General features: G+C 41.8%; 1 protein-coding gene across 1 annotated transcript; it reads left to right on the top strand.

Moving 5' to 3' along the window:
- The first annotated feature begins 388 nt into the window (after positions 1 to 388).
- LOC143283525 (uncharacterized) lies at positions 389 to 10,260 on the top strand. The gene is made up of 2 exons (XM_076589769.1): positions 389 to 1,353; positions 10,155 to 10,260. Exons 1-2 carry the CDS (start codon positions 389 to 391, stop codon positions 10,258 to 10,260), a joined length of 1,071 nt encoding a protein of 356 aa, XP_076445884.1.
- Positions 10,261 to 12,500: the final 2,240 nt, after the last annotated feature.

Genomic DNA, 12,500 nt, shown 5'->3' on the forward strand with positions numbered 1-12,500 from the left:
CTGTGAACCATATAAACTTCCGAAAAGCATTATTTCTTTGATTTCATTGCAGATTACAAACTCTTTTTTTTCCGTTGTATAACAGTATAATTAGTCTGGTATAGTGTAGACAAAAGAATCATTTAATAAAATGAACTTCTGACTAACTTGCTATATTGCATTGTTAAATTAGCACATACATCACAAAATCTTTGATACGCTAAGCTATCGTGACTTCAAAGGAGAAAGCTCATTTCGTCTGACGAGAATCTCCAATCACGCATTCGAACACACACAAAAATAATAGATGGATACAAACAGCACATCATTTTATGACGTGATGTCCACAACCAGAAGATTTCCGTACGCCTTTATCTGGGATCCTCAGAATAAAACTGGAAAAGACCCAATGAACGAATCAAAGTGTCTGGTGGTGAACCTCTCCAATTTCCAGTTTCACGACGAAAGCAAAGACGTGATGAGCGCCCAAGTGAGCAACTTCTTCGCTAACTTGATCCGTGGTGTCGTTATCCCTACTCTCTTCTTCATCGGCTTTCCCAGCAACATTGTCAACATGGTGGTGTTCTTCAGGCACGGCCTGAAGCAACGGATCAACCTGTGTCTCTTCTGTCTGTCTGCACTGGACTTGTTCTACGTCATTGTCGTGTTCTTGGTATACGCGGAGAAACTCGGAGACAAAACAGAGTTCGCCACCACTTCTTACAGGACTGTCAGTCGAATAACGGAGAAAGTCGTCAACAATCGAATGTTTGGTCTGTACAGTAGTTTTGGGTTCTCTTCACAGTTCGTGTCCGCCGTTATTGCTGGGGAGAGGTGTCTGTGTGTGGTCTTTCCTTTACGATTCAGTCACATGCTGAAAATGAAAACTTTCAGCATCATTCTGCTGCTTGGTGTTCTTCTTATCTTCGCGTGCCGGTTTGTAGTGGCGATGAAATACCACGTGATATGTGTGGCGGATATCATGACCGGACAGACCTATCTCTACGTTATCAGCAGTGAGTTCTACAGGGCCAACCAACAGCTGGTCAACGTCCTGGACGGGCTGGTGTTCAGTCTGGGTATCAACACCATCCTGCTCATCTTCGTCACCATCACAACAGTCATCACTGCCGTCCACCTTGAAAGGAGTACAAAGTTCCAGAAAAACTCCTCCTCCTTCTCCTCCTCCTCCTCCTCCTCCTCTGCCACCACCCCCCTGTCAGCCCGCAACGCGGCTGTGACCAGGATGCTCATCTACCTGTCCCTGCAGTACATCGTTTTCAACACCCCCAGCATTATCCTCCGAATATCCCTCGTCTTCCTACCTGCTCTCAGCACCACTGGGGACTGGGCCAACCTGTTCTTCTTCCTGTGGTCATCACGGAGATTTCTGGCATTTTCAGTTCCTCGCTCAACTTTCTCATCTATTACTTCTTCGGCTCCAAGTACCGCGCGACTGTGCTGGCAATGTTCTGCGGCTTCAGGAAGCGTGGAAAATGAACTTTAGAAGAGGTGGGCAATTCATAATAAAAATAATAATAATAATATAATTTTAAAAAATAATAATATCAATATCTGGACATTTATCAGCGCTTTCCTCATTGCACAAACCGCTTTACATTCCACACACACGCGCGCATACGAAACACACTCAGTCCTCAACTCACAATCATGAACAATAAACATAATATATGCGCATACAACCTCGTACATACAAAACACACATACATCCATATATCAATGCATGCATACATGAATCCATCCATCAATACATACATACATACATTCGACGCACACACAGTTTCCGAACGCAGTGACGCCTCCTTGAGCAACTGAAACTGAAACTTCTCGGGAGAGACGGGGAAGCAAAACAAAATGGAAAAAACTACTTGTTATTCAGTTTCATTAAGTACTGCTCAAGTTATCAAAGTCAAAATGTTAAATATTACATCTTTGCCTGAGTGTGTATGTGTGCGTGCCTGAAATATGATTGAACGACACAGGAAACGAATGATGAGCGCCCAATGGCAGCCGTCAGTCGGCTCTACCCAGGTAGGCAGCCTGTTGTGTGAATGACCCCGTGTTTGTAAAGCGCTTAGAGCTTGGTCTCCCACCCAGGATAGGCGCTGTATAAGTATCCATATCAATAATTTAAAAAAAATCAATTATTTCAGAAAAATATATTTACCAATTTTCATACCAACTAGGGGAGTTTTTCAAAACGACCGTTGGTGTCAGACAAGGCTGTATCCATTCTCCTGTGTTGTTTAATCTCTTCTTGGAAAGGATAATGCAGGAGGCACTGGAAAACCATGAGACTTCTATCTCCATTGGTGGCAGACGAATATGCAACCTCCGTTTTGCTGATGATATAGATCTGATGGGGGGAACGAACAAAGAACTGCAGGAACTTACCAACAGACTTGTTGATAGAGCAGGTGCTTACGGAATGGAGGTCAGCACAGATAAATCCAAATCCATGGTAAACAGCGTGAACATGGCCCATGCCACTATTTTCATGAACGGAGAACAACTGGAAGATGTCGGGAACTTCAAATATCTAGGAGCAACTCTGACAAAAGATGGAAGCAGCAAAGCAGAAATAAGAATTCGCATTGGCACAGCCACTGCAGCCATGACCAAACTGAACAGAGTGTGGAAAAGTAACACCCGATTCTCCACAAAATTCAAACTCTACAAAGCCCTGGTAGTCTCCATTGTACTGTATGGTTGCGAGGCATGGACACTGACGGCCGAAACTGAAAGGGAGATCCAGGCCTTCGAGAACAAATGCCTGAGGAAGCTCCTTCAAATTCCCTGGATCGAGCACAGGACCAATGAACATGTACGGAGCAGAACTGAGAACCTTGCTGGACCTCAGGAACCTCTCCTTTCAACTGTGAAGAGACGCAAGCTGATATGGTTTGGACACAACACTCGACACACCAGCTTGTCCAAAACAATCATGCAAGGCACCATCGAGGGCGGGAGAAGAAGAGGAAGACAGCGGAAGAACTGGCATGAGAACATCAAACAATGGACCGGACTCCACACACGTGAGCTGCTGACGGCGGCTGCCCACAGAGACAGATGGAGAAGGGAGGTTGCGTCTGCGGTTCTCAGGCTTCCCTCAACGACTACTTTGTTGTTATGGGCCTGAGATGAGGTGAGATGAGATACCAGACTTAAGGAGGAAATCGAAGAATGGATGAACTGAACTTTGCAAAGATGTTTCCGTTAATCTGTTAACGTTAGTTTATGTTCGACGGGTGCAAAAGCCGAGTGGTTAAACCGTTGGACTTTCAATCTGGGGGTCCCGGGTTTGAATCTCGGTAACGGCGCCTGGTGGGTAAAAGGTGGAGATTTTCCGATCTCTCAGGTCAACATATGTGCAGACCTGTTTGTACCTGAACCCCCTTCGTGTGCGCACGTTAAATATCCTGTAATCCATTTCAGTGTTCGGTGAGTTATGGAAATAAGAACATACCCAGTAGGCAGACACCCGTAAAAGGGAGTATGGCTGTCTACATGGCGGGGTAAAAACGGTCATACACGTAAAAGCCCACTCGTGTACATACGAGTGAACGTGGGAATTGTCGCCCACGAACGAAGAAGAGAAGAGGTATATTCTCTTCCATAGATTTTTTTTTAAATAAAATTATTATTTATTTATTTATTTATTTATTCATGTACGCTTATAGTTGACTTCATCAGGTTTGTGCGCCTTATACATATTATTATAAGTAGTAGTAGTTTATGTATTTATGTATTATTTATTCACCCTTTTTTTCTTTCTTTTTTTTTTCTTTTTTCTTTTTTTCTCAAGACCTGACTTAGCGCTTTGGGTTACGCTGCTGGTCAGGCATCTGCTTGGCAGATGTGGTGTAGCGTATATGGATTTGTCCGGACGCAGTGACGCCTCCTTGAGCTACTGAAACTGAAAACTGAAACCATAGATTTTTAGGAACTGACGGGTATTTAACCCTGATGGTCGGCGAGGCTATAAGAAAATTGTTTTTTTTTTAATAAATAAAATAATAATAATAATAATAATTGAAGACTGTGTTTCCACGTTTCTGATTAAGACAGAAACCTGAAATGAGATCAGCCAGTTACTCAAGACAGTTCACTGGTCTCTAGTTAGCAAAGCATTGTTTTGGGGGTGTTATTTCCATTGTTACAGCATACAAACTGATGGCTGTCCTTCGGGTTTGAAGAAAACTTTTGTATTTGCATTCGTATTTGTATTTTTTTTGTCACAACAGATTTCTCTGTGTGAAATTCGGGCTGCTCTCCCCAGGGAGAGTGCGTCGCTACACTGAGAGCGCCACCTTTTTTTTCTTTTTTTTCTTTTTTTTTTTCTGCGTGCAGTTTTATTTGTTTTTTCCTATTGAAGTGGGTTTTTTTCTACAGAGTCTTGCCAAGGACAACCCTTTTGTTGCCTGTGGATTCTTTTATGCGCGCTAAGTGCATGCTGCACACGGCACCTCGGTTTATCGTCTCTTGATTTTTTTTTTTTTTTTTTTCCTGCAATTCATCTATGAACTAATTCTTCCTTTAGTCATGTGATGTTTTCTTTCAGGAATGTGTTTATATTCTTTGTCATTTCCTTTTGCTTCATCTTTTGCTTGTTGTTGTTGTTGTTTTCTCTACTCGTTTTGTATCATAAAACGCCTCACTGTATCTGAAATTTAAAAGAAAAAGAAAAAAAAGAAAATCCTTTGATGTCATTGAGCGATTCCTTCCGACTGGCAGTGTAAAGTACTCACACAGCATGACGCAATTTCAATTTCATTGCCAACTCTTAATGTCTCGTTTATTTTTGTTCACTTCCTGTTTGGTTTTTTGTCGGTTTATAATAATAATAATGTACATTAATATAGCGCCCTTTCTCTCTAAGAGCTCAGGGCGCTTTACATGAAAGAAAAATATCACAAGTTACATAAAACATTCATGACCACTCTTTCTCAATAAAACCCTCCCCCTGCCCCCCCCCCCCCCCCTCCCCACACACTCACACTCTCCCTTTCCCACTCCTCATACATCCAAAGTCAGATAACATGGGTGGTGTTGGAGAACAAGGAGGCTGAGAGTGCTTATAGATAGGTCTTAAAAAGATTAGTTTTTAGTGATGAGCAAAACGTAGATATAGAATCAGATGCACGGATATGATGAGGAAGGTTGTTCCAGATGTGAGAGGAGCAGCAAGGAAGAAAGAACATTCACCATAGGTTCTTGTATTGACACGAGGAAGTTTGAAAAGGTAACAGTCAGAGGAAGAGCGGAGATTTCTTGTGGGAGTGTAAACACTGATAAGGTCAGAAAGATATGTAGGTCCTGCGGAGTGGAATGCAGAATAGCAGAGACACGCAACTTTGTATTTAATTCTAGCTTCAATGGGGAGCCAATGTAGAGTGCGGAGGCGAGGAGAAATATTAGTACGTGGGACTCTGAGAGTCAGACGGACAGCTTGGTTTTGAAGTTTTTGAATTCGTTGAAGAATATTATGTGGACAGCCTATGAGAAGAGAATTACAGTAGTCAATTCGTGACAGCACAAAAGCAGAAATAAGAATTTTAGTAGTTTCAACAGAGTTGATGCGACGAAGTTCACAATTGATTATGCGTATCAGATTGACTATCTGAGCATGCATGCTGAGGTTTAAGTCAAGAATGACTCCAAGTTTCCTTGTTGATTTAGAAAACTGAACTGTGGCATCACCAACCACAATAGTTTCAACAGAAAGGTACTGACGGATAGAGTTGATGCGACGAAGTTCACAACTGATTATGCATATCAGATTTACTATCTGAGTATGCATGCTGAGGTTTAAGTCAAGAATGACTCCAAGGTTCCTTGCTGATTTAGAAAACTGAACTGTGGCATCGCCAACCACAACAAAGGCAGAAAAAGAAGTAGAAGTGGACATTCTTGTAGAGGAAATAACCATAGCTTCAGTTTTGTCATCATTCAACTTTAGTTTGTTGAAAGTCATCCAGGATTTAATTTCGAGAATACAATCCTGCATCGACAGAATCAGACTGTGTACTTGGTTTGGTTCTGCAGACTTTTGTAGCTGAGTATCATCAGCAAAAGAGTGGTGAAGAACACAATGGCCAGAAATGACATCAGAAAGAGGAGCATTGTACAGAAGAAACAGAACAGGGCCCAGGACAGAGCCTTGTGGCACACCATAGGAGATCAGGGTTGGATCAGACTTAAAGTTACTAACAGAGACAATCTGGAAGCGGTTGGATAGGTATGAAGAAAACCAACTCAGAACTGTTGAGTGAATCCCAAAAACATGTTCAAGTCTGGAAAGGAATACACTGTGGTCTAATGTATCAAACGCAGCCGACAGATCGAGCAAAGTTAACACAGATAATTTACCCTCATCAACAGACAGTAACAGGTCATTAACTACTTTCAACAAAGCAATTTCAGTGCTATGGGCAGATCTGTATGCTGACTGAAAAGAAGAGAACAGGTTGTTTAATGCTAAATGGTCTGAAAGTTGGGAGAGAACAAATTTTTCAATAATTTTCGACACAAAAGCAAAGATGGATACAGGGCGAAAACTGTTTAGGTCATTGTGATCCAGAGTGGCTTTCTTTAGCAGGGGCTTAACAAGTGCAGTTTGTATTCATCAGGGAAGACACCAGAAATTAAAGAATCATTTATAATTTTTGTAAGTGCAGGCAAAACAACGTCCAAACACTCATACAGTAGTGGTGTAGGAAGGGGGTCTAGGTCACATGTTTTTGGAGCAGACTTTATCAACACACTGACACAACTGACTGTGAATCCAGTTCTTTCCTGAGGTTAACAATTTTTGAGTTGTTCTTGCTGTTCGGATACGTTAATGTACACGATATAAATGTCCCTTCGACTGTAGTCTGTATCGATTCTGAGTCGTCATTGCAGCATTACATCAGATACAATTGGGTTAGACCATGAGGTGGGATTACTTGCAGCTTTCGGCGAGGAACACTTTCTTGAGTCAAACAGCTTGCACCGTCCAAGTGGTCAAACAGCCAAGCGAGAGTTGTATGATCAATGGTTCTTCTTCGCTGCAATGGACGTTCGGGCATGTGTCTCTGAGTGTGTGTGTGTGTGTGTGTGTGTGTGTGTGTGTGTGTGTGTGTGTGTGTGTGTGTGTGTGTGTGTGTCTGTGTGTGTGTGTGTGTGTCTGTCTGTCTGTCTGTCTGTCTGTGTCTGTGTCTTTGTGTGTCTGTGTGCTTCCGTGTGTCTTGAGCTGTCAACAGTGCCACTGAAAGGATGCTGGGAAACCGTTTGCTGTATTCCACTGGATTTTTTCTTTCTTTCTTTCTTTCTTTCGTTTTCGATACAGTCCTGTTTATTGCAAAACCGCAATGTTCCATAAGACAAGGAACAAGCAAGCAGCAAGCAGTAGCAATAGTAGTAGTAGCAGTAGTAGTAGACGAAGAAGGAGAAAGAAATAAAGAAAAAAATACAGAGGGAGAAGGAGAAATGATGATGACAGTGGTGGTAGTAGTGGTGGTGGTCATGATGAAGACAAAAAAAGACCAAAAAAAAGGACGCGTGATTTATTTGCGTCACACACACACACAGACACAGACACAGACACACACAGACACACACACACACACACACACACACACACACACACACACACACATGCACACACACTTCATCGGCCAGTGAAATAAAAAGTTTAACTTTCTTTGTTTTGTTTTGTTTTTGTTTTCGTTTTAAGTGCGTTTGTGGTGGTGGGGGTTTTATACTTGTGTATCTCACAAACCTTGTAGAGGTTTAGCTGTTAATTAAAACTCATTCTTATTTTGATTCACGCACGCACACACCCCGGAGGAGTGCAAAAAAGATTAAAGGTTACTGAGGAACATAATGAACAGTTGGAAAAAACCCACATCAGATAAATAGACAGACAGAGAGATAGACAGACAAACAGACAGAGAGATCTGTAACACTGAATTTTAAAAAGACGGAAAAAATAGCTGTCTGAATCAAACCCAGGCCTCTCAGATGAAATGTCCAACGCTTTAACCACTCGGCTGTTGCCGCGCGCGAGAGCCTTGTACAAGTGTGTCAGAGTGGACCCCAACATTCCTAACAAAGGGATCCATCGGCTAGAAATAGATTCCAAAATAGAAATCATTCGAACTGTAATGAACGTGGATTCTAAGAAAAGAAGAAACGTTACACTGTGATAAATGATACTTGCATGACAAAAAAAAAGGGGGGTGGGGGGTTCAGATCTATCAACGTCAGCCGGACAACATTGAGACTAACATGACATTCATCGGGAATTCAGTTTGTGGACCTTGCTGGACCTCAGGAACCTCTCCTTTCAACTGTGAAGAGACGCAAGCTGATATGGTTTGGGCACATCACTCGACACACCAGTCTGTCCAAAACAATCATGCAAGGCACCATCGAGGGCGGGAGAAGAAGAGGAAGACAGCAGAAGAACTGGCATGAGAACATCAAACAATGGACCGGACTCCACACACGTGAGCTGCTGACGGCGGCTGCCGACAGAGACAGATGGAGAAGGGAGGTTGCGTCTGCGGTCCTCAGGCTTCCCTCAACGACTACTTTGTAGTTATGGACCTGAGGTGAGGTGAGGGTGAGGTGAGGGTGAGGTGAGGATGTGTGTCTGAGCTGGTACAGTCTCTATGAAAAACGCGGAAAGCCACATGCAAACTATTCAGTCCTGGCTACAGATCATTCAGCTGTTAGGGACCACATGCGCTTTGACGGCTTTCTGAAATCTTCTTCCACAAAAGAAAAGGATGAGTATATGTTCTGGAAAGAGTGTGTTCAAGATGAGGTTTGGGTTGGGTTGTTTAAATCAGTTGGACGATCGTAGAGAAAAAATCGATTTGCAAACACTTGAAATCTTGCCCTGGCGTGGATCGCTTTTTTTTTCTCTTCGATATTCACAATTATTATTAAACATTCTCATTCTGATGAAAGCTGTTACCCACACTGAAAGCGGGAATGGGGTGGGGAAGAGAGGGGTGGAGGCATAAAACTAAATATTTCAAAAACGACTCAATTGTATACAGTGATCCTTTACCACTAATCAAAAGGCATAAAAATCACACACGCATATTGTTCATCTACAAAGATATCTCTGGTACTTAGAACAGCCACCACCAAACGCAAATAAGAATCGACTGCAGGTTACAAAAATAAAACAAGCAAACAAACAACGATGACGACGACGACAACAGAAAACGACCAAACAAATCGATATTGTTTCAGTAACACGCAGCTGGTTCCATTGGCCTAATAAAACGGTTCTTTGTTCAGAACTACAATTAGGAGTTTGTGTCATACTCGCTGTTTGGTTCAATGTTCTGTACCGCGTCGAACTTGTGTGAAGAAGACCTAACGGTTTGCAAGTTTACGGTACATGACATCAAAATGGGAGAGTTTATATTGTACTCCCTGTTTCGTTAGATAATCTTACCGCATCAAATTTGAGTAAACAAGGCCTGTCGGTTTGCAAGGCATATTCTTAACATGTACAGCACATGACACCAAAATGGTGGGGGAGAGGTTGTATCGTACTCCCTATTTCATCAATATTTTACCATATGAGACGTGCAGACAAAATCGATCGGTTTGTAAGGCATTGTTTTAACATTGTACCACGTCGAACTGGTGTAAACTATGCCCTGCAAACCGCATGTGCCCAGTTTGTCATGGTGCAGTATATGACACCAAAAGAAGAGTTATTCGCCTACCACTGATGCAGGCACGATGTTCTTACCACATCAAATTTGAGTATACAAGGCCTGTCAGTTTGCAAAGCCTTTTTTGACATGTACAGTACATGACATCAAAATGGGGGAGTTTATATTGTACTCCCTGTTTCGTTAGATAATCTTACCGCATCAAATTTGAGTATACAAGACCTATCGGTTTGCAAGGCATAATTATTCTTAACATGAACAGCACATGACACCAAATTGGGGGGTAGTATTGTACTCCCTGTTTGATCAGTATTTTTACCATATGAAACGTGCAGACAAAGCCAAGTGGTCTGCAGGGCCTGTACCGCATCGAACTGGTGTAAACTATGCCTTGCAAACCGCATGTGCCCAGTTTGTCATGGTGCAGTATATGACGCCAAAAGAAGTGTTATTCGCCTACCACTGATGCAGGCACGATGTTCTGTTCACCAGTCAGCTATATCTTAGATTGTCCAAACTGCAGCCACCAAAGGTGTTCGTCAAAGAGAACAGTTCCTTCAACAGTAGAAGGCGTTAACCGTGGTGTGGTTTGCTTAAGCATGCATTGCAGATAATCCTTACATTGCGTGTTTGCGTATCTTAGCAGCAGTGATCAAAGTGACATCCATCAATCTGCTGATGTAATCTGTAGATGACATCATTCATTTGATGATCAGAAGTAGTAGCAGAAGAAGGACGGGTGGCCTACAATGATGCGCTCTGTCTCCTTAGCACTGGGGCCAAGAACGCCAACAATCCTTATGAAGAATACACACACACACACACACACACACACACACACACACACACACACACACACACACACATGTACATATATATATATATATATATATATATATATATATACATACATACATACATACATACATACATACATACATACACAAATGTAACCTTTTTACGTGTATGACCGTGTGTTTTTTTTATGGCGTTGGCCAGCTGTAAGCTTATGTCAATATCACATTCTGATGTCAGCGCAAGCTATGATTTAAAACAGAGAGAAAAAAAAGATGCTTCTTTGCTTTCGACCTGACAACAGATGAAGACCTGAACTTTCATCATGACCATTAATTAACGTCATCAGCGTTGTTTCCATCGGCTCTGACAGCATCACAGGCACGGTCAAAACAACGATGACCACAGGTAGATGACCCCAGGCCGATTCACATGCTTACCTAATTGATACAAATTTAGGTTGAAAAGGTTGAAGTTCTCCAACGGCAAATCTTCCGTGTCTTGCGTTCGGCGTGTACGATGGCTCAGTGGTTAAAATGTCTGCCAAAACGGTGACTCAGTCCTGAAGTAGCGACCAAGCTGGAGGTGCGGGTTCGAATCTGCTGAGGACCACGTTGGGGGAAAAAAAAAGGCTGCAATGCAAGGGCATCCAGAAATCATGACCTGGGTACGGCCCGGCCCCCTTAGAGTGTAAGGAGTTAACTCACTCAGTACGGCCAGTCCTCTCTTCTCCTCTACACAGACCCCTCGGATGTCCAGTGGGTGTCTGAATGACCCAACCTTTAGCTTCCGTCGTCAGAATTGTGGTATTCTTTGTCAACATTCACCTCTTTAGTATAAGAGCCTTCCGCTTGCAATATTTTGATGATGGTAATTGGGGTGAAACGCTGTTAACGTCGTCTCTTTCGTCGTTCGTATGGAGAGAGTTTAGGGCCGAAACACTTGACTGAAGGGGGGCTTCTTCTTCTCTGAAGACCTTGTACTGTCCAGCTCTCCCTAGAGTTTCTTATCACATTAACTAAATCTTTCCTCTAGCCGTTTTAAACTTCCCCACAGACCGAAGTCAGCTACCCATTCACACTTGGGTGGAATGAGGGAAATCTGATATAAACTGGGTTTTTTTTCCAAGGACACAACACTGCCGAAACGAAGCTTCGAATTCTGATCACTGTTGAACACTTGATCAGAAATCCAATGCCAAATCGATTCTGTTAGAACCATGTGTTTCAATCATTCTAGTTTACTTGTTTTGGTGATGTTGTTGTTTTGTTTTTCTTTCTTTTTATAAAGTCTGATACATCGGAGCATTGTGCATACATGCATGGTGGATTAGGATACCCTTGTTGACGTCCTCTTTGTGTTCCAAGTCTGTGATACCTTCCGTTTATATAGAGTTTTATTTCATACAGAAATGCATATCATATGATATGATAGCATTTCTGTAGAAAATAGAAATCGAAATAATTTTTTTTCTTTTCTTTCCATTTTTGACTCACTTGTGTAAACAAAGTGAGTCTATGTTTTAACCCGGTGTTCGGTTGTCTGTGTGTGTGTGTCTGTGTGTCCGTGGTAAACTTTAACATTGACATTTTCTCTGCAAATACTTTATCAGTTGACACCAAATTTGGCATAAAAATAGGAAAAATTCAGTTCTTTCCAGTCATCTTCTTTAAAACAATATTGCACCTCTGGGATGGGCACAAAAAAATAAAAAAGAAGCCTAATTATATGCAAACTACATTTACAGTTATATTTATATTTTTTTGTATTCTCTAAACTTGGCACTTTGATCTGATATTCTGACCCAACAACAAGAGCAGTCATTATTATCATTTTTTGTTCAAACAAGAACTTCTTTTGCTAAGCATGGAAGTTTTATTTATTTTGCAAACGTTTTGGTGCAGATAGTAAAAAAAAGGGAAAGTACTCTGTAATTAATGCTAGGGGACTTAATTCGAATCTGGATAGGACTTTTTTTTTCTTCTTTTTTTTTTAACGCGAAGCTTTATAATAACAAATACA

This window comes from Babylonia areolata, chromosome 6 (genome assembly GCF_041734735.1).
Source record: "Babylonia areolata isolate BAREFJ2019XMU chromosome 6, ASM4173473v1, whole genome shotgun sequence".
Lineage (NCBI taxonomy): Eukaryota > Metazoa > Mollusca > Gastropoda > Neogastropoda > Buccinidae > Babylonia > Babylonia areolata.

What these genes read in the sequence shown, in the direction of transcription:
- LOC143283525 (XM_076589769.1), top strand. Translation starts at nt 389, where the DNA reads ATGAACGAATCAAAGTGTCTGGTGGTGAACCTCTCCAATTTCCAGTTT. An exon ending in AACCTGTTCTTCTTCCTGTG is followed by an intron (nt 1,354 to 10,154) that starts GTCATCACGGAG and finishes CCACTGATGCAG; the next exon opens with GCACGATGTTCTGTTCACCA.